Raw genomic sequence first — 21,726 nt, 5'->3', positions numbered from 1 at the left:
TACGCCTGTCTCTGGCTGCTCCTGGCAGCCCAGCTCCAGGGAGAGCTGTTGTTCATAATCTTAGCTGTAGAGGGTGCAGCTCACTGGCCCATGTGGGAATCGAACCAGCGACCTTGGCATTAGGAGCATGGCACTCCAACCACCTGAGCCACTAGGCCGGCCCATAATTAAAATTTTTGATGGCCCTTTTAGTGACTTTTTTCTTTTTATGAAAGTAATGTGTTAATTAAAGAATATTTAGAAATATGGATAAGTGACGCTGAAGAAATAAAAGTTATCCATAACCTTATTACCTAGAGTCAGTGAGCTTTGATATATGTTCATTACTATTCCTGTGTGTGTGTTTTTCATTAGGAATATCTTGATATCATTACATATTCTTGTACTACAATGATTTTCAAATTATTTCAATTGGTTGCAAAGCTGTGGAACTGACTTAAGTATAACCTCAATATGTAAAGTAGATTAGACCTGCTGTGGTAGAAGGCTCCTCTTGGGAACCTCTAAGGCACTGAGGGACACAGTTAACTTCAGATATATTGCTGTATGTGTAGTTCAAAATTTATTTATTCAATATGGCATTATTTGACAGTAAATTTTTTTTTTTTTTTTTTTTTAGTATTATAAATAATGCTATGGTGAATATTCTTGATTATTTCCTTAGGGAAAATTCCTAGAAATGGAATTTCTGAATACAAAGGTTTGCATGTTTGGTTAAATAGTTTTGCTGAATTACACTCCAGAAAAGTGATACCAATTTCTCATTTCTAAAACTATATATAAGAAAGCACTTATTTTCCTACATTTTCACCAATACTTGGTATTTTTTGTTGTTGTTAATCTTTATAAGTTGTTTCCCCCCCACCATTTTATTATGAAAAGTTAAAAGCATAAAGGTGAAAGATTTTTTTACAGTAAACATCCATATACTCACCACCTGGATTCTGCTATTACTGTTTTACTGTGCTTGTTTTATCATACATTTATCTATACCTCTACCCATCCATCAATCTTTCTTTTATTGACACATTTCAAGGCACATTGTAGATACCAGTACACTGCTACCTCAAAACTTCAGCATGCAGTGCACAAATAATAAAAGTAGACAAGACAATAATATGTAGACAAGAAAAAAATCTCAAGTGAGATTATAGGGGACTGTCATCTGTTAAGTTTCTGTTTTGTAATAAGCAGCTATTGCTTTTCTTCTTTTATTTTCTTTTAACTTTTATTTATTTAAATTTTTCCCAGACCCATCAGCTCCAAGTCAAGTAGTTGTTTCAGTCTAGTTGTGGAGGGCACAGCTCACAGTGGCCCAGGTGGGGATCAAACCGGCAACCTTGTTAAGAGCACCGTGCTCTAACAAACTGAGCAAACCGGCCACTCCAGCTATTGCTTTTATAATTAGGAAAAATAACCATCAAGTAAACACAGACAGGCAAATCCAATAGGTGTTTCTTACAGCTTAGAACGTGCAAAAAAAGTATAAAGAGGAAGGGAGGAGAAACACTCATTAACTCATATTTCCAGAATCAGTTTTGTACACATGTATGTTTCTTATATAATTGTGTGGAGTTTTTTAGTTTGTTTTGTTTTGTCTTTGTCTAGTTTCAGAGGGTGGGCTGGCACGAGACGTTTTGTTTCAAAAGCTTCTTGGTAAGAGTTATGTATGAGTATAATGGCAAGATCCCTGAAGCCAGAGTCGCAAGATCAGGAATCTAGTCCCAGAATTGATGCTAACTACCAAGGCATTTTCTCTCTTTTATTTCATATTTTTCTTGTTTAAATAAGGAGAAAACGTGTTTATACTATGAGATATATGAGAAAGCTCTTAACAAGCTGTATATTCTTTGAAACCATATAAAGATTTTAGAATTAGGATTTGTATACATTCCTAGCATATTGTCAGAAAACCACCTGCTGTTTCTTGTTTCATGGCTAGTAAAAAACTGGCATACTAGTTCTCAGACAGGGACTCTTAACTTATTTAGGGAGAGAATCTAACTGATATGAAGTACTATCCCAATGTAACACACCTCAAACATAATAACTGCATCTTTGGTTAGCTAAAAGAGAAAATGTAAGTTAGTGTGTTTTTAATAATTTCCCATCTTAGCCAGGAGAAATAATATTAGGTTGGCGCAAAAGTAACTGCTTTTTTTGCAGTTATTTTTAACCTTTTAAACCACAGTTACTTTTGCACCAAGCTAATGCATCCCTAGGTGGCATCTATTATGCCAAATTATGGTCTGTTTTGAAGCCATTTATTTCATACTTGAAGGTTTTCCAGCTTGTTAATTCTTTTTGTTTTCTTTTTCTGTTTTTTATTCTTCATCTTCTAGACCTCTTCCTGTGCCAAAGCTGCCACCTGGGGAGCAGTGTGAAAATGAGGAGGACACAGAGTATATGACTCCCTCCTCTAGGCCTCTAGGGCTTCAAAAGCCAGAGGTGAAATGGCCTTTGGAGACAACACAGAGTTCACGGTAGGTTCACAACAATCCAATTTTGGAATTCAGTTGACACTACTCACCTGCTTGGCTTGCTACCTTCATTCACAAAGCGTTATCCAGCCATAATTAAAGCAGAAACATGTATGTAGCTCCTAATGTTTAAGCCTCTTAGAGCTGTGAACAATTCTGCTTAATGTTTCCTCAACATCACAGTAATGTCAAAAACACACACCTCTAGTAGTCATCATAAGAATCAGTCTTGCAACATTTCTGAGTGACTGGCAAAGGGGGGATTTTATCTTGATAGAATCAGGGTCTGGAATAGTTGTGAATAGAGGAATCGTAATCAGTAAGTTTGCAGATAACAGTTCTGTTTCTGAAAGTAATTGTGCCACTTTCCTTTCGGTTCAGAGCATGTGATTGTGACCAGCAGATTGATAGCTGTACATATGAAGCAATGTATAATATTCAGTCCCAGTCAGCGCCATCTGTCACAGAGAGCAGCACCTCTGGTGAGTAGCTATTTTGCTACTTTAAAAATCATTAATGTGCTGTAGGAATGAGCCTGTAATATGAGATTGCTTGATCTAAGCAGAAAATTCTTTTAAATAATTTTATTTGCAAAATATCTTTGATCAATGGGCAGTAAAACTGCCTCCTCTCTTTTATTTCTTACTCACACAGCTAGTTCCTTTTGTGCTTTTTCATCCTTCCAGAGCCTGGAGACATTTGTGACCTGGACCTGCAGTGTTGGCAGCTCCCTTTTATTCCCATTGCTTTTTGCATTGATGAAATTCTTTTGTGTATGGGTGGTAAATACTCAGTTCCCATATTAACTAGCCTACCAAGTTGAAAGTTCAAGGAGGCAGCACACACAGGCCCTTTGGCTGATCTTCCACGGTGAAATGCAGATAGAAATGTTGAGTGACTGAATCTTCGGCATCAGTGGCTGTTAACATTGGAAAGGGTAGCTTTTGACATGTTCTTAGAAAGGTAGAGCTGCAGGATTGGTGTAAATTTTATTTTCTCTATTTCCTTTATTTCCACCCACAAAGCCTCATAGTGTTTGGCCCATAGCAGACATTTGATAACTGTTTGACTCTGTACAGGCAGGCTTGAATGAATGGATGCCCCTGTATTGAAATGTGTTAGATGAAGTATGTTAGAAGAAGATAACTGGACAAACTTTTCTCTAGGTGAAGGGAATTTGGCTGCATCCCATGCCCATGCTAGTAGTGTTCCTGAGGAATCAGAAAATGAAGATGATGGGTATGATGTTCCTAAGCCACCTGTGCCAGCAGTGCTGGCCCGCCGAACTCTGTCAGATATCTCTAATGCCAGCTCCTCCTTCGGCTGGTTGTCTCTGGAAGGTGATCCCACAACAAGTGAGTATCCAGGCAACCTTGGTTTGTACCGGATTGCTGTATGGCTCCTATATTTATACTGAACTAGAGATGACTGACTTCCTGGAGACAATAAATCAGTAGTTGGAAGTAGTAGACTAAAATGTATTCCTAATGGGAAGAAAGCTGGTCCTGGGTCCCAAATTAGGAAGTTCAACTATAGTTAGACTCTTTAGGATTTTGCCAGACTTAGAAATGAGGTTGTTTCTTAAACCACGGTTCCTCCTGTGCTGGGGGTGAGTAGGATTTCTGGCTCTTCTTCAGTGTGCATTATGACAGTGGTTATTAAACTTGATGGTTCAGACCACACATTCCTGACCTCTGGGCCCCGTCCTATTGGAAAGGAGGTTTGTTGGCTCTGGGAAGCACACTGAATGGGCCTGAAGCCAGCCCACATTTGGGCCTGGACAATAAGGGCTGCTTTTCTTGCACTTGTGGCCACCTGTGGTTTCCTGAGGGAGCGGCAGCCAGAATTGCTGTCACTTTGGAAATTGAAGACAGCCTTCAGGACAGCTGGTGAAAAAGATATTACAGCATCCAGTTGCTGAAACAGGCAGTGATCCCCACCCACCCAGCCTTGTTTAATGCTTCTTCACTGCAAATTAGGCTGATTTCTGTTTTCATAATTTGTGAAAGGAGAAGTTTAGTGTCTTCTCTGGCCCCCTCAGAAATTTTTGAAAAAGAATCCAGGCAATGATATATATGAAAACTGGTTACTAAGTGAAAAGCATGATGCACATACAGATGTTCTGTACTTGTGACAGCAGTGGTTAGTGTTAGTAGGACAGGTGGTATAATTAGAAGGTTGCTCCTGCTGTGAAAAGGAGAGGTCTGTATACTAAAATGCTTGAACCTGTAAAACCCAGCCTTTTGACTGAAGAGCGCATGGACTCAATTGACAGTAAGTCAGTAATATTTTATATTAGCACATTCTTGTTATTACTGCCATGAAATAAGGATTTGCAAATGTTTTCTTTCCTATTTCTTGTAGCCTTCACTGAAGGTTCCCAAGTTCCTGAGAGGCCGCCCAAGCCGTTCCCTCGGAGAATCAACTCTGAACGAAAAGCGGGCAGCGGTCAGCAAGGTGGTGCGACTGCTGCCGCTGCCGCCGCCGCTGCCGCCGCCGCTGCCGCCGCCGCCGCCGCCGCTGCCGCTGCCTCTCCGCAGCTCTCCAGTGAAATTGAGAACCTCATGAGTCAGGGATATTCTTACCAGGACATTCAGAAAGCTTTGGTCATTGCCCACAACAACATTGAAATGGCCAAAAATATTCTCCGGGAATTTGTTTCTATTTCTTCTCCTGCCCATGTAGCCACCTAGCACATCATCTCCCTGCTGCAACTTTGGAGGACCAGTGAGCTGGGAGCTCTTACTCGAGTAGCATCTAAAGAGCAGAGAGGTTCCTTTGGAGATGTCACACGAAGTCTGGCCCTGTCTGTGGGCTAGCATATTTGTGGTTCTAAGATTTCAAAGCAGTGGGATGAAAATGGAGCAGCTAGTGTGTTTTATTACTTTATTTGTTTTGAGAGTGCATTTGAAGGTGTCCTTCAGTCCCCACTTAGAGAGAGAGTGGATTTTTTTTTTTTTTTTTTAACAGTAGTCTGCTTGGGGAACAGCCCAGAAAGCAGTAGAAGTGTTACGCTGTAAATCCTAATTGAGGACTTAAGACTTTCCAGGGTTAAGACTGTGGTTGTGTATCTGTGTGTGTCCTGTGATTACAAGATTACCCTGCTGTCTGTGTTAATTCCAGGCAGGGAATTAGCACAAAAGGTTTAGGAAGGAATCTTTTAAAAACATTCATCTACTGTGGTATTATACCCAACCCCAGTGTGTATTACAACTTCAACACTTCCCTGTGGCTTGGATTATTATATGCATAGCTAAAGTCTTATATTTTTAGAACACCCTCCCTCTGTCCTTTCCTCTCTCCTCTTTCCCCTTGTCTGTCATTGGCAGTTGGCATGCTATGACCAGGCTTACTGAAGCCAAGCAGCTTGTAGAATGTTATTATGTGTGATGGTATTGGTTTGTTTGGTAGATAGGTTGGAACAAAAAGTACTGCTGCGGCATCATTATAGTCATGTCTGATACTAGCAGCTAACACTGGTCACTCCGAAGCACTGTTTTCAATAGGAACATTGAATCTGTTAAAATAAGATGTTTTAATTATAATTACACAGTGATTGATTTGAGATAAAGGCTTTCAAATACATTCCATGCTCTCCCCAGAGAATAGCCTGTGGGAGTTAGTTGCCTTGGTGCCAGGTATATGTGTGTCTAATGTAGGTCATGAGATTTTATACTTAATGGGAAGGGAAGAATCTTTGTTTCCAGCGTGGCTTTCTGGCCCGAACACCATGAAGCTTTTAGGAAACTTCATTCACACGTTCTTTACCCTATTATCCATAAAATGCACAAAATAGACCATAAGGATTTGTCTGTTCAGTTTTTCTTCCCAGTGAATTAATTCCAGCTTATATGGGTGTCTCCTTTTGATCATAAGCCAGGTTATATTTTCAAAAATGATTTTTTTTTCCCCTTTAAGGAATGGGGATACCACTCCATTAGTTTTCTCTTGTGCCTGTGGCTTTGGGAATGTGACATTTCCTTCTCCTTTCCTCTTCACTGTAGTTCTATATACTCTTTAATGACTGTGTTCCCCACAGTAATTAGACATCATTTAATGTAAGAAATGACTTTACTATACTCAGAGACAGTATATGAACAGCCAGGCAGTCTGCGTAATTGCAGGCTCTGAAAGCAGATTCAGAGTCTGGTGTGGAGCGCCATTGTTCCTGTAGATGTTGCCGAATGATCCCTCGAGTTTAGGCCATTATCTGCCCAGCGTCTGCTGACTTCCCTAGCACAGTGTAACCTTCTTCCTTATCAGAAGCAAGGCTGCTCTGTTGATTAATCTACCCGTCTCAAAATCTAAGTCTTGCTTTTGTCTTTAGATCCAGACAGAAATGACTCTCATTAGATCTGTTTTCTTTCCCACCTTGTCCTCTTCGTAACTAAAACTTTTTCTAACTCATAGATCTTTTGATTTTATCCTCTTTTGTCTCAGAGCCATTTACATTCTCATAGTGGACAGTACAGGACTGCTTGTTGATTTGCCATGGTTACCCAGTGTCTCCTTTACATGGCGGAAAACAGCACAGCTCGCCACCAGGTGCAGGAGGTCCTGAACTCGAGTGGAGATGGACAAAGGGCAATTGCAGTGAGTAGGAAACAGTAACTTAGTATCTCCTTCTAAAAACCAGTATAGTGTTTCGTTTGTGGTAACATCCAGTTTTGCATTTTATTTAGATACTGAAAGCATAGATTATGAACTAGAAAAAAATGGCAGCAGGTTCCATGCCTATCCACACTGGAATTTTTCCTTCTCTGTAAATATCGCCCAGAGTCTGAAAATCTATCAGGAGGACAAAGCACTGGTTCTGCATATTTTTTGCCTTTTCAAGGTACACGCAAAATCTTTGGAGAATGTCCTTACTTATATAGGCTACGGGCAAGTTCCTTCTTTCTTTTCCTAATGGAGTACTTGTGTGACTTGTTGGGTCCTTCCTGAACTGGGGTACTAGAACATGTGCAGCTTTGATTGGCCTGGTTATTACCTTGTCAGCTGTGTGTCTGTAGGCATTCAGAGTTTTAGACCATTCTGTGAGGGCTTTTCTTTCTCTTTGACTGGGTACTCTGAGGGTACACCTGGGTCACCTGAGATTGCCAGGCGAGCGCCTCAGGAAAATTTTCACATGGCTCTTGTTTTGAGGATATTCCTAAAACTTTAATTTCTTAAATTTTCCTTGGATTAAGGCATTAATAACTCATTCTTCATCCTCTGTTTGTATGGCAATTTTTAATTATTTGGCTCTGTTCTGAGTTTAAAATTGTCCTTTCACAAACAGGCTTTATTTTGACTTTTGGGCAAACCCATTCTTTACCCCCTCCACCCCCAATTACAAATGGTCCCTCCTCTGTTAAGGATCAGGTAAATAAGGTAGAAACCACTTTGATGTTTTACTTTTTTGTAAATACACTAGACTGTTCTGTTCAACCCAATCTCCTGTTTTCCCTGTGTCTTCCTGGGTTGCTTTACATATCCTGCCACATTACTGGATGGTTGCCTTGCCTGGCAATACGTAAAATCATTTGCTCCTGCTGTACATCTTCCACCAAAGGGTTCCCCAAGTGGAAAAAAACCTGTGGGCTCTATGATATACCTCCCTTTTTATGTAAATAATAGATTGGGCAATTTATCATCTCAGCATTTATCTGTTACTATTTTGCGTAAATAGTCATCTATACCTGGGGATGGTCATTCTCTTCCATTGGCCCTTTCTCCCCGCAAGCCACACGCTGGCTGTTCTGCTATTCTGTTCTCTCTCTTCTTATACAGACTCTCAACACCAGGGCTCAGGATGTGGGATAGTACTATTGATATCATTTGGCTGTTTTGTGGATTAAAGAAACATATTTTGAAAGGGGTCGTTATTCTTCATACTTGAAATATTTATTTCTTCTACAAAAAGAGAAAATATATTTTATGGTCCCAAATGGCAAACTTACAAATGAATTTTTGTAAATTTGCTTACACAGTAGGGACCCAGCTATATGTTCCCTTTAAGGCACTATTAACAGATCTAGACCTTATTTTTTTCTTTTTAATTGAGGTATAATTGACATATAACATTAGTTTCAGGTACACAATGTAATGATTCAATATTTGTATACACTGCAGAATGATCACCATGATAAGTCTAGTAAGCATCCATCACCATACATAGTTACAAAAATTATTTTTTCCTTGTGATGAGAACTTTTTAAGATTTACTCTCTTGGCAACTTTCAGATATGTACTAAGGATCTAGACCTTTTTGTGGGTGATCCGCAATGAGGTTAATACAGAATCTTCTACCTCACATCATGAAAGTCAGAGGGTGATAGACAGTTTTCCCAAACTGTTTGTAAATTCCCCTTTTTACCGTTGGCCTTTCTGATTCTGCAGTGACCACTGCCCATAAAGTAACAGTATTCTGACCACTCACCTGGGTGTTTTCCAGTTCGTTTGTTCGTTCAGCAAATGTTTATGAGTAGTTACCATGTGCCAGAAGTGTCAGCTCTGTGTTCTTCCCTGCCAGCACGTGGTGATTTACTGATGTTGGGAGATTGTACTTGAACTGCCTAGTACTTGCATTTGGCCCTAAAATAACCCTTCCCAGTAAGATTGTGTAGTTTTTATTCACAGCTCTTTTATGTAAACATGTCTTTCCTTATAGAGCTGTCTCGGTTAAAATCAGTTCACAACTCTCCCATTGCCCCCTATTGTTTTCCTATAACTTTAATAATGTTTGGGACGTTCCTCAGTGTAAATCTCATGGATACCCATCATTTTAATGTATTTCAGTGCAGTCTGTTTGGTGGGTTGAGGGGTATGTTGGCTCAGTGTTACACAGTAGGGCAGCTAAATGTTTAAGCAAAGCATTGCCCGTAGTCCCCTTTCTAACCTGTGCCTTCCTTGATCTTTTTTACTGAGCTGCTTGCATCCCTAATCCCCCTCATTGGGAAGTTTCCTTATCACCCTTCTGGGACCTGTCACCATCTTCCATTCTGTTTGGAACTTGTTTTCCAGTCCTTCAACAACCATTCTAATCCTGTGTCTTAGAATGGCTGAAGATGTGGGAGAGCTTATGGACACTTGTCTCTGGGTCCTGATCTTCAACCAGTTGTCTGGTCACCTTAGAGTCAGGCAGTAAAATCAACTGAACTCAGTTATCTCTTGAGGTAGAGAGCTTAGAGAACCTAGAAGTTAGTATCAAAATCAACACATCATCATTCTCCTAGACTTTCAGGCTTTAGAAATTCAATCTAAGGTATTCTAACTCGGTGCAAAGCATTACTATCACTGCATAGAAGTGGGTACACAGTAGAAGGTCAAGGTTGTATCTTTGTCCTGTTTGGGAATCCTTTGGATGCAAGAAACACAGGTATTCAAGCATCCTGTGCTTGAAAGGAAGGGATCATGAGGATGTAGATTTCACAGAACCCAGGATAAGAAATGCAGTTGATTCTTGCATGGAGCTGGAACTATAAAACTTTGCACCTAGTCTTTTCTCCTGCTTGTGAGTCTGTTTATTGGCATGCATGGTCTCAAAATAGATACCCCAATCCTCAAGTCAATGTGACCTTCCAACTATAGGGGTCACCATTAACAGATTCCCAGGGCCTCTTGGTTTGTATTTTCAGGAAAGAATATGATTACCCCAGCACATGACTCATCTACCCACAATCAGTCAGCCTCGTCACAGGCAATAGCAGCATACTCCTTCAGAGGGGAGGTGGAGGGCGATTATCAGAGAAGAGGGTATATAGATGGGATAGATACCCTAAAAATACTCTAGTAGTAAACTGCTATCATACTGCTTTTTTGAGAGTGAAAAGGCAGCTGTGGGACTGTGGGACATTGAGGAAATTCCTAGGTTTAAATTAATTTCGGTTGCTGGCTTTGTTTCTTTATTTCCTGTTTTTCTTCCCTTTGTGTGTCTTGGTGTCCAAGATTTCTTATCTCCCTCTTTAGGACCAGTTTCTTCTGTTTTGGAGCTCGTCTGTTCTTAGGTGACATTTCTTAGCCCTTATTCAATCTCAGGTTTTTTAGCCTTCTTTCATATTATTTAGAGAGCAGATCACAAATCCCACTGTAGCCACCATGGACCTCTGGGCTATTCAGGTTTCAGTACTAAAAATATATTCATACTGTGTGCCCATGGCCTGTGTCCGTCCGTATGCTCTCCCTCACCTTTTCATTTGGTCTTTTCTATATGAGGGGAGCTCTGCAGTAATAGTCTTAGGCAGGCCTTCCTAGGTACCTCAGAAACTACTTTGCTATAGCCAGTAAGAATATGTAATAGTTGGTAGAGTTGCCATGATATAAACTAGGTAATAAGTTCCGGTTTAGAATGGAGTTTTTACTGAGAGCTCTTTAGACAGGATATCTTTGTCTTCCTTGTCCAGTTGCTTTCTTTGTAGTCCTGTATTAAAGCCTTTTTTTATTTTAAAAAACTGTGCTTTTGCTTGCCTGAATTTTTTCATCTTACCTATCTTAGAACCTGTCCTGTATTTTTAAGGCATTTCATAAGTACTTACAACTTTTTTAACTACTGGAGTTGATTCACGCAGAAGTAACCTAGTAATCCAAAGATATACATTGAGGTACATGATAAAGGGTGAGTCATCAGACTTTGCATTTGATATTCAAGTCTAGGCTCCAGAATGAAGGAGCAGAGGGATAGCAGTGCCATGTGCTTCCACGGTGTCTAGGAAATCAGGGTTGGTTCGAAAGGGGAGTACCATGTTTCTTGGTTCTGGAAAGTAGCACAGGAGTAAGAGGTGGGGAAGTAGGGGTGAGCAAGTGCTGCGTGGAGGCTCATTTATTGTCACATGGAAAGCACTGCCCCAAAAGGGCCAGCTGTTGACCAACAGACTAACATCTGTTTGGAGATCTCTCTGCCCCCTTCCTTGTATAGTGCTTAAGAAAAATGTGGCTTACCACTCCCTCTGTTTGTACAGAGCAAAGGCTGAAAGCCAACCTCAGATCTACTGATTGGGCAGCCGAACACATCAGCAGAGTTCTGATTGCCTGGCCCCATATCCTTGATTCAGTCCCAAAAATGAATGTGAGAGGTGCCCTCCACATTGCCTCTCACAAGTTCTCCTACCCCTGAACCAGACTGGGAGGCCAGAGGAGGATTGCTCAATATATGCTATGTGCAACTCCTCAGGCCTTGCACCGCCTCCATGCTCAGGCCCTGCGGTGGGGTGTACACTGTGCCCGAGCCCGGCACTCTTAAGTGTGTGTTAATACACCCTGTGTGTCAATTCCCTCCTCCCTCCCCACCTCTGACCCTGTTATGATGGCTGTGTGGAAACTGAAGAGGCAGGGAGCTGCTTATGAGTCTGTAGATCATGCATTTTCTCTTCCTTGCCTTCTTCCTTTTGCTATCTGGGTGAGTAAGCCTGCAGGCACAGTGCCCTTGAAATACATGTCCCCTGACTTACCCTTCTCAGCATTGTTTTAGTGTCTTGGCCTTGACCTCCTGCTGAAACATGAGATTGGGGCATGGCAGCTATGAAGTACCTCCTACATCCACTTTCTGGCTGTGGTGATTTGGGATTTTTAACCTTATATATCTTTTTCCTCTATTCAAAACAAAACAATTTTTAGCACACTGAAAAAAAAAAAAGCCAAACATTTTGTGCCTTTCTAAGGCAGCACTGTATCCCAGGCTGCATTTTAGGACTTAATATGGAAACACCAGAGTCTTAGCTCTCCTACCTTGAGTGTCACTAGTCTCTACGGTGTAGGGGAGAGGAAGAAGTGTTCTGTGTGGCTGGAGAGATGACACACAAGTGTAGCGTGTCAGTGGTCCCTTCTGCCATCATGCTTAGTTGGAAGAAATAAGCATTGTACCCTGGGATCATTTGATTGGTTCCAATCAGAATCTTAGTTATCAGGTTGCATGCTGTCTCCAGCGAGAAAAAATAGACTGTTCGATGATTTCCAAGAATATACTCTGGACCATTTCAAGTGTCCCAGCCTCCTCTTGATCCTGTTAATGACCCAGCTGCATGGAAAAGTGTAGGATGGACTCTCCTGAGAAGGGGAGGTCATTTGTTTTTGTCTTTTCTTTTTGCTGGATCCCGAACTGGCCTAGACCTCCTGCCTCTCTCCCTTTCATTTGAAGACCTCAGATTGAAAGCATGAAGCAGCTGTGCCCTCTTTAGGACCTGCTTTTCCCCTCGGAAAGGCAGCAAGGACCGTGTACTGGAAGCCTGTCCTCAGTACTGTGGCCATTAGGTTTCGGGGAAAAAACACACAAATATTTTCTATATAATGAATTTTACTTATCTCTTTCCCTTTTCTCAGTTCTTCCCTGCCTTTAACTAATGAAGAGTTTGGAGATAGAAACAATTCTTTTTAAAGTCCTCCTTATTCGGGATTTTGACATTCTTGGTCTGGGTGGGTCTGGAGAGAACTTGATGCTTTCTCCAGAATGAAGAGTCCTAATTTGTATATCAGTGTTAAAAATAAAACAACATAAAAACTTTGAGATTTTTGTGGACTATTTTAAAAATGTGTCATTAATATAAAAAATTTTATATTAGTATTTAATCATTCTCACATGTAAAGAATAAGAAAAACAGAAGGTAAATATTCTTACAGAGAATAGCAGAGCTTTAAGATTCATTTTCATGTTAAGTCCATTGTTTTGCCAATGTATTAATGTTTAGAGATCTGTTATACTAATGTTATTTATTAATTTTTTTCATTTCCATACACAGTTAACTAAAGAGCTTTTTAAGGCACCCATGTGTGTAAAAAAAATATTTTAAAATAAAGTTTCTTTTGTTGTAGCAGACTTGAGTTCTTGCTCATTTGTGGGGGTGGAAGAGTGAGTGATATATTGGGTGCTATCTCAAGGGCAAATCGAAGTGACAGGAAAGCATAGAAAAAGGGAAAAAGCTGCTTGCTAAGAACCTGCGAGGCCCTACAGGCTGCCTAGAGGAGGGGATTGCTGCTGAGCAAAGGGGGGTGTCCTCTATGGTAGAGCTTGAGCCATTGCTCAGAAACAGAGTAACCCCTGGTCTCTGCTGCCAACTGCCAAGGATTTTATGTTCCTTTTGGTATAGTTCCAATTCCAGAGGCCTCAGGCTGCTGTAGTTCCCATGATGAATAAAAGGCAGTGTAAGATTTTTGGGACAATTAAGCTTTATTTTTTTATACATATATAAAAGAAACAATTTGCCAATTTACACACAACCTAACAAAACCATACACATACGCACGCACGCACGCACACGCGTGGACACACACACCAGGTACACATACACACCCCAAGCTCTAGCCAGGCCTGTTTTTCATCCTAAAGTACCATCCTCCCATTAGGGCACTCCTTTTGAGGTCTAGGCCCATTAGCTTAGTTTGTAGAAGTTTGGTGCTAGTATAACATTAATCCCCATAAAGGATCGTCTGGACCTCATCTCTGTCCCCTACCCTCACCTATCAGTCTTCCATCATCCCTTGAGAGGGCAGTGGGAGCCAAATGAATATAGGGGCTCGAGCTCAATGGAGTTAACTCTGGAAAAACAGTGCACAGCTTCCACAATGCAGGGACACGGAGACATATCCAGCAAACCTTTTAAGGAAGGATACCAGTTCCTGGCTTCTGCCCAGAGAAAAGAATGTCACAAAAGGGACTCAAGGCAGGCAGGCAATTGCTTCTAGATATTGCTGGGGTACTCTCCAGAGCCGATGTGAACAACATACTTCACCAGTGGAGAGGGGCCTGGGCTCAGTGTGTCCTCACTTCAGTGATACAACTGAATTATGAAGCCAGCCTTCGGGGCAGGAAATCAGCTCAAGATAAATAGGCTACCTAATTCACTGACTGCTGGTTGAAGATGGGTATTTACATCCATACGGTGTAAAGAGATACACAGTCTGCAAGAAACCCTCCTACCTACTCCTGGAATATTGAGGCCCCGACAACAAATTGCGACAGTGGATTGGTCCCTGAAGAGGGCGCCTCCAGGGCCACATGAGGTCCTTCTCAGGATGGCTCTGGTCCTAGCCCACCAGCCCTCCAAAATTGGGTCTGCAGGTGAGCTAGAGCAGGGTCTTCTCTGTCATCCGCTGTAGAGACTTTAGCGACCATCCTGAATGAGGGGGATGAGGGTGAGCAGGGAACAAGACATGTCCAGGCAGGGAGGGGAGGTCAGTGTAATTCAGCAGCTAGTGTCTCAGATCGATGTATTTCTCTCCCTAAAAATGGGAGAAGAGGAGATGTAAGGGGAACATGGAGATAGTGACCACAGTTCACGGTGTGAGTACTAGAGGGGCGCAGGGACTGTAGCAAAAGCTGATGAACTAGGTGCAGCAGCCTGAACGAAGAAGCAAGGACGGGTATGGCAGGGCAGGGAAGGAGAATCTAGGCCCCCGGATCAGATTGGGCCACATTTCACACTTCGTGACCTGAGCCACGAGCTGTTCAGAAAACGGTGATGGTGATGGGACAGGGTCTTTGCTCTCAGTTCTGGGAGTTACCCTCTCCAGGGTTCTTCAGCCTGGCCCTACCGTTTGACAGTAGTGTTATAAGGGCAAGTTGGGATTGGTTCCCAACCTCCAACAGAAAATAATGAAGGATAGAAAGGGTTAGCGTTCTGGTGAACAAGAACCAACAGACCCTGTTACTCCCAATCCCTGATACTGTGTCAGGCACTGGACATAAGAACTGCCTCCTACCTGGTCTCCTGGAGCCCTCTTGTCACCGTTGCTGCCCTGTAGGAGGCCCGTCTCTTCTGGGAGCTTATCTGACTTAACTTCAACTACAAATTCGCTCTTACGAGACGGGGGCAGCGTGCTGGGAGGAGGGAGGGAGGCAAGAGGTTGGCAACTAAGGGGTAAGGGAAGGACAGGCTATTGGGAAGGGTGTTGGACTGGGTATTAGGCTCTTTGGAATTCTAGGGCCAGTTCAGGGAAGGGAAACAGGTAATGAATGAGAGGGAGAAAGTGTGGTTGATGGAAGCTGGGTAGTGGGCAGTAAGGTAGGGAGCACTCCGATCCAGTGTCCCACTCCTGCTCCTAAGGGGTGAGTGGGCACTAGGGCAAGCAGGGGAACGTCCCAAGGAGGCAGCAAGAAGGGTAGCAGGAGACAGGGGCAGGGGGCTAGGAACTGTGCTTACATTTCTTGTTTGCCTGACCGGCCACATGGCAGCTTGCCCTTCTTGTAGAAGAAATAGAGGAGAGCACCCAGCACAGCCAGGACCAGGACACACACGGTCACAGCCACGATGACCACACCCTTGCTTTCCGGCTCTGGAAGTTTTTTCTCTGTCCCACAAAGACACTCCTAGTCACTCCCTGCCCCAGGCTGCCACATTTCCATCACTGCCCCCAGCCCCCACCCACGGCTGATAGAAGATGGGCCACGCTCACCTTTCTTGGCAGGGTTTCCCAGGGAAAGTCAGGGCAAAATGAGGATGCCCTGTTCTAGGGCCAGGTCCAGCTTACCTGTGGAGGTGCTGTTGGCTTTGGTATGAGGGCTGACAGTGGACATGTTGAGGCCAGTTCTACTGGAGTCTGTTGGGAGAGTAGTTAAAAGGATTGGGACGGGTTAGGAAAAGCACAAGTTGATGGCCATGCCTGGACGTGTCCCTGCCATACTCTGCAGGACGAGGCCCTTACCCAGCTCCAGGAAAATGATGGTAGTGTTTTTGCCTAGGGAGTTGGAGGCCACACATTCAGCACCTGTCTCCAACAGCTGTGGAGTCACAAGGACATTCAGGAAGCTCAGGACACTCTGCGGATCTTGGTCTTGTTCACTTGCCTACAAGGAAAGAGGCAGAGTTCAGGGGGTGGGGAGAATGTCCGGTTCTGGCAGCAAAGCCTGGGCAGGGATTAATGAAAGCATGGGAAGATGCGATGTGCCTGCTCACCATGCCCTTAACATTCCAGGAGATGGTGGGCCGAGGGTGTCCTGATGCTTCACAAGACAGGTTCAGCACTGTGTTCTTCTGCACCCACATCTTCCTCTGCTTTAGTGCCATCCACGGGGGCCCTGGGGAGGCAGGGGGCAAGGTGAGGCAGCAAACTCCACTAGCTCACCTCCTCCACCCCACAGAGCACCCCAGGGCAGCGGGTGGGTAGTTTTTTACCCGCAAAGAGCTTTAAAGCACCCTACTTGGGGTGGCTTCAAGGAGCCACCCAATCGCTGCCCAGAGGGCCTCACCAAAAATAGCCACGTTGACCAGCTGTGTGCGGTTCAGGCCAGGTACACTGGGCACAGATGCCACGCAGCGGTAGCCTCCCCCTGCCTCCCGTTTCAGGTTGTGTAATTGGAGCACAGGCCCCTTTTCCAGCACCTTGCCTGTCTGGTGTGAGAGACATGTCAGAGGTCACTCCCAACCCCATCCACCCACAGCCCCAGGGCCACCTGGGTACCTTTTCTCTCAGCCACTGGAATTCAAGAGCCTGGTTACTCTCTGCCTCACAGGTCAGGGTGAGGCTGCTGCCCTCCTGGCTCTCAGGGGCTGCGGGGCTCACCGAGACATCAGATACATCTGGGAACACAGCAATAGTGTCAGCCTGCTCGGGGCAAGGTGGCGCTGATTCCCTCTTACCCCAGCCTGGCCCCTCTGTCCTGGGCCCCCAGTCCTCACAGTTCACCAGCAGCTCCTGTTGGTCGCTTTGCAGTGATGCCGTGGTTTCCAAGTCCAGGCCCTGACATTCATAAAGCCCACTGTGCTCCTTCTGGGCGGGCTCCAAGACCAGGATCCCATTGTCATTGGTTGCCTCCTCCTCCATCTCCCTGGTGCTGAGGTTCTAAGGGAGAGGATGAAGGGATGAGCGGAGTGTACCTCCAGCCCCTCGTACATCCCCACGAAGCCCTCCTTACCTGCTTGCTGATGCTGAAGTGGGGTGGGGGGTTGCCATCAGCTAAACATCTGATTTCCACACGGTCCCCTTCCTTCAGCATTCCCACAGGCTCCACTTCCAACCACACTTTCTCTGCTGGGTCTGCATACCAAGGAGATTGCTCTCAGCGCACACTACCCATGCTGGGCAGGGAGAAGCTAGCAGGAGTCTCCCCCAGGCCCAGCCCTGATGCAGCGGTCAGTACTCACAGAAAACAGGGACAGTGACCTCTCTCGATTCCTTCATGTGGTTCCCACTGGGCAGCCGGTAGTTGAGCTCGCAATAAAACTCGGCATCTTTGTCCTCCTTAAGCAGCTGTGCTTTCAGAACACTCCGCAAGGTGTACAGACCACTTGACTCTACGATCTGGGACGACTGAATGTGGACCCCTGGACAGGGAGGAAGGGGATAAGGGCTTGGCCTCAGCCCCACCTCCAACCCACCCATGGTCTCTTCAGCGATTGGCAGGGGAAACCTAAAGGGGGCCAGGTACAAATGGCAAGCTGAGACCCTTCAACCCAACACTTGCATTGCTCATTATCTACAAACCCTGACACGTGGGCATACCTACAAGGATGTGTACAAGTAACGTTGCAGTGATGAAAAAAGAAATGAGGAAACATTCTAGTCATCCACTACCAGGAATGAATGGTTAACTACACTACATTATACACATCGTATGGAATCTTGGGCCGCAGGCTAAACAATAAAGTAGATCTAAATAGACTGATCTGGAAAGATTTCTAAGACTCATTATCAAAAGGAAAACAAAACTGTATAACAGTGTACACCATACAATGCCATTTAGGTCAAGGTTTCTCAGCCTCAGCACTACTGGTATTTGGGGCCACATAATTCTTTGCTGTAGGGCTGTCCTGTGCTTGTAGGATGTTTAGCAGCCTCCCTGGCCTCTACCCACCAGATGCCAGTAGCACCCCTCTATTTGTGACAACCAAATATATCTCCAGACATTGCCAAATGTCCTGGAGGGGAGCAAAATTATCCCTGGTTGAGAACCACTGGTTTAGGTAATAAAAAACAAACGCCTATATATTCCTAGATTTATTTAACATGTAAGTAAACAAAAATATGCTCAAAAGAACACACACTGACAGCAGTGCGTACTTCTGGGAGAGGGTCTGGGGCAGGAAGGAAATCTTCCTTCTAGCTTTGCTGTTCAGCTTAAATTCTTATGAAAATATTTTCAAGCGTTACTTGTGTATTTAAAAAAAAAAGTAAAATAAAATGTAAAGTGGTCCCTGTGTGGTGCCATAAGCATGGCTTTTAAGGGCCGAGAGGGCTACTCACGGTTCTTCTCCTCCTTCAGGGGCTGGCCATTCTTATACCAGATGACTTGAGGAATGGGGTACCCATTCCTTCCCACACAGGTGGCAACCTAAGAGGGACAGGGTGAGTCTTCCTGCCCTCTGAGACCTCACCAAGCCCCACCTTAGCTCCTGCTTACCACCAGGCCACCCTGGTGTAGCTCACCTCCTCAGGCTCCCTACTGTTCACAGAAATGCCCAAGGCGTTGACCTGGATGCTTGGCTCCTCTGGAGCTTCTACAAGGAAGAGAAATGAGGAGGGGCATGGGACCAGCACTTCATATGACCCACGCTGCCCACAAGGCACAGATGGGGCACTCACTGTAGACACGGAGCTGGATGCGGCGCTCCTGTGACCGAGGGTGCTTGCCCTGGCACAGGAAAATGCGTTCATCATGGGGGGTGACATGTGTCAGGGCCAGAGTAGTCCCTTTATCCTCGAGGCTGAGCCGGTGCTGGTACTCCCCAGGTTCACTCTGACCCTGGCCCTGACGCACACGGAAGATGAGTGTCGGCTTCTCCTTGTGGACCTAAGGGGAGGTGGTAGAAGAGGTGGAGGTCCTGGGCCTACATGAAGGGCAGAGCCTCCTCCTGCTGCCCTCTCTGGAGCCCCAGCACTCACAGAAAACCAGTCGATATGGCTGAAGTTACCCGGGGAATGGGAGGCGCCACACTTGAGAAGGGCTGTGCTGCCCACTTCCACCTCCACCAGCTCAGGCTCAGGCTGCTCCACCTCTCCAGGCACACCTAGGAGGTGAGGGAGGGGGCACAGCCCAGCAGTTGTGTCAGCTCCAGTTGCTCTCCATCCCCTCCTCTCACACCTGCTTACTGCAGCTGTTCTTCCTGCTACTTCCAGGGTCTGAAGAGGGCCCTGTCCTCTCCTAACCCTCAACCACTCTCTACTCTCCACCCGGGGCCAGCCCTCTCCCAATTCAAGGGACTTGGGGATGGTCATCTCTGGTCCTTGGAGCAGAGTCCCTGAGCGCCAGGCACCTCCCAGATTGAGGCTGACAGAGAGGGGCAACCCAGGCTCTGGGCCAAGAGGAAGGCCCCTCCTCTCCGAGTGAGCTTGAGTGTGGGAATGCAAGGCATGTGCTAGGCTGGGGCACACAGGCCCCTTTGTGTCCCCACACCAAGAGGAAGACATCACTGCTCTACCGTGTGCCCTCCAAAACAGCCCCTCACCAAATCCCCCACAAGACCCACTGGGCCAATCCTGGCCAGAAGCTCCCCTCTCATACTCCCTAAGCAGCACCTTCATGAATATCCCACACACTCCTGGGACCCCATCCTGGGAGTCTGGTGAGTATGGAGGGGTGAGAGTCTTCCCCAGAGGTCAAGGCAAAGGCCAGGCAGTGGGCAGGAGTGACGTCAGTGGTGCCAGCGTGCTGCGTGCCCTGTGAGGAGGTGATGTCACTCAATCCCATCCTGCTGGACTCCGGGATGACTGGGTCCTTGCCCTGCCAGGGCTGGCTCCCAGACAGTGAGGACAGATGGAGTGGTCTTCAGCTCTCTGCAGAAGCCTCAGATCCCTGATTCCCTTTCCCCAGAGCTAGAAGAGCGGGGTAGGGTGGGGCTGGACCTCCTGCAGCTGAGGAGCCTGATTTAGCCCTTTCCCCTGAAATATAGTCAGCTTGGGAGGCAGCAGCTGGGGGGGGGGGGGGGAACGGAAAGGGGAGTACCCCAGGGACGCTGTCGGCACTGGGCATAAGGCCAGCGAGCTGGGTACTGCCTAGCCTTCCTCTTTCTCAGCGAGACAGCGGCTGCGATCTGGGAGAAGGAGCGAAGAGAAACACGCGACACCGCGGCCATACAAGGGCAGCGTGGACCCGGGAGCGCCCGGCTCCTAGGCAGTTCGTGTAGGGGCGCTCTTCCCATCTGAATGTGGTCCCATTCCCTGAGGTAACAAATCTGGGGCGCTTCCACTCTGGGAACCCTCAGTCCCTCGTCTCTGCCACCTGTGATATCGTCACCCGGGTACACGTGAGGCGACCCACACCGCCCCCCAGACCCCGCCAACGCCCAACTCGGGCGGGAGCCGCTGCCCTCCCCCTCCCCGCGCTCACCTGCAGCCTGGCTCAAAGCCCAGGCTGGGGAGGGAGGAGTCGGTGCACCCCCTCCAACTAAGAAAGCTGCCTTTTCCAGCAACAGGCGGGCGCGGAATACACGATTTGGGGTGATGCCCTCTAGGCTGCGCCTCCCGCCGCCGCTCCAACTGCGGGCCCCCAGAGTAGGCACCTGAGGAAAAGCTCTCCCCTGTGCCGCAAGAGGCACGGCTCCACCCTTTCCCGCACCCGGCCGCAGCCTCCTACCGCCTCCCCATCTTGTTCCCGGGATAGTCGAAATGAGGCTGCAAACTGGCTGCAAAGAAGAGTGCCGCGCGCGCAAGGCGCTGGCTGTCAGGGACCCGGGAAGGTGGGGTGCTCGCTGGAGCGCAAGGCTCCGGCCCCCACCGCGAAGCCAGCTCCGCTCCCGGGCACGCTCGACTGAAGACCCGCGGCCCGGGCTGTTCGGAGTGCGTTCCCCCCAACGACCTCACTCACCCGCGGCTCGGCGACAGCAGCAGCAGGCAGCGAGCAAGAAGGCGCAGATGAGCCTGGACAGTACCATGCTTCCCGGACCGAGGGCGAGCGCCAAGTGAGCAAGCTCGCGGCCGCCCGGGGCTTACGTCAGGGGGGCGGGGGAAGGGGCCCAAACGCCTGGGCGGCCCCGCCCCGCCCCGCACCCCACCTCCTCGCCCCGCTCCCGCCCGGCGCGCAGCAGCCCTGGGGGGGCGGGCCGGGCGCCGCTATGCCCGGCGCCACTCTGAGCGGCTGGGAGCCGACGTAGGCCAGAGCCGGCCTCCCAGCTCCCGGCTTGGGTAGGGTGAAGGGGCAGGGACAGGTGTCTCAGGCCAGACTGCCTAGCTGAGGCGGCAGCGAGGAGAAGCTGGCCCGGATGCCCAGAGTCACTCTGGTCAGAACCAACAGCGCTCACCCCTGCTCAACCCCTACCAGCCAGTGCAGCCCTGGGGGACCTCCTGGCTGAGGAACAGATGGTAAGGGCCTCGGTGTCCCCAGTGGGCCTCCCATTCAGGC

At 46.6% G+C, this 21,726-nt stretch overlaps 2 protein-coding genes across 4 annotated transcripts in view; one reads left to right on the top strand and one right to left on the bottom strand.

Moving 5' to 3' along the window:
• The window catches only part of CBL (Cbl proto-oncogene), an 87,402-nt gene extending 74,133 nt beyond the window's left edge, over positions 1–13,269 (top strand). For both annotated transcript variants that reach the window (XM_019716331.3, XM_074335333.2), the window contains 4 exons: positions 2,343–2,483; positions 2,862–2,962; positions 3,647–3,835; positions 4,845–13,269. In XM_019716331.3, coding sequence (XP_019571890.2) covers positions 2,343–2,483; positions 2,862–2,962; positions 3,647–3,835; positions 4,845–5,173 — 760 coding nt within the window. In that variant the 3' untranslated portion in view covers positions 5,174–13,269. The remainder of the gene's footprint in view (positions 1–2,342; positions 2,484–2,861; positions 2,963–3,646; positions 3,836–4,844) is intronic.
• A 332-nt stretch (positions 13,270–13,601) lies between these two features.
• On the bottom strand, positions 13,602–21,348 carry MCAM (melanoma cell adhesion molecule). Of its 2 annotated transcripts, XM_019716341.3 has the most exons (16): positions 21,193–21,348; positions 19,272–19,396; positions 18,972–19,179; positions 18,816–18,886; positions 18,633–18,720; positions 17,534–17,713; positions 17,305–17,426; positions 17,069–17,231; positions 16,851–16,969; positions 16,639–16,780; positions 16,346–16,467; positions 16,095–16,236; positions 15,921–15,989; positions 15,593–15,740; positions 15,153–15,270; positions 13,602–14,672 (listed from the first exon to the last, which is right to left on the bottom strand). In XM_019716341.3, the coding sequence occupies exons 1-16, from the start codon at positions 21,257–21,259 to the stop codon at positions 14,643–14,645; spliced, it is 1,914 nt and encodes a 637-aa protein (XP_019571900.2). In that variant the 5' UTR covers positions 21,260–21,348; the 3' UTR covers positions 13,602–14,642. The 2 variants fall into 2 exon arrangements, with proteins under 2 accessions (XP_019571900.2, XP_019571901.2); XM_019716342.3 differs by lacking the exon at positions 15,153–15,270.
• Between the last annotated feature and the right edge of the window lie 378 nt (positions 21,349–21,726).

This window comes from Rhinolophus sinicus, chromosome 14 (assembly GCF_057876585.1).
Source record: "Rhinolophus sinicus isolate RSI-liver-muscle chromosome 14, RSI-T2T, whole genome shotgun sequence".
NCBI lineage: Eukaryota > Metazoa > Chordata > Mammalia > Chiroptera > Rhinolophidae > Rhinolophus > Rhinolophus sinicus.
The sequence above is the reverse complement of the archived record's forward strand: the minus strand, read 5'-3'. Positions and strand labels throughout refer to the sequence as shown.

What these genes read in the sequence shown, in the direction of transcription:
- MCAM (XM_019716341.3), bottom strand. Translation starts at nt 21,259, where the DNA reads ATGGTACTGTCCAGGCTCATCTGCGCCTTCTTGCTCGCTGCCTGCTGC. An exon ending in CTGCTGTCGCCGAGCCGCGG is followed by an intron (nt 19,397 to 21,192) that starts GTGAGTGAGGTC and finishes CTCACCTCCTAG; the next exon opens with GTGTGCCTGGAGAGGTGGAG. An exon ending in CATCCAGCTCCGTGTCTACA is followed by an intron (nt 18,887 to 18,971) that starts GTGAGTGCCCCA and finishes TCTTCCTTGTAG; the next exon opens with AAGCTCCAGAGGAGCCAAGC.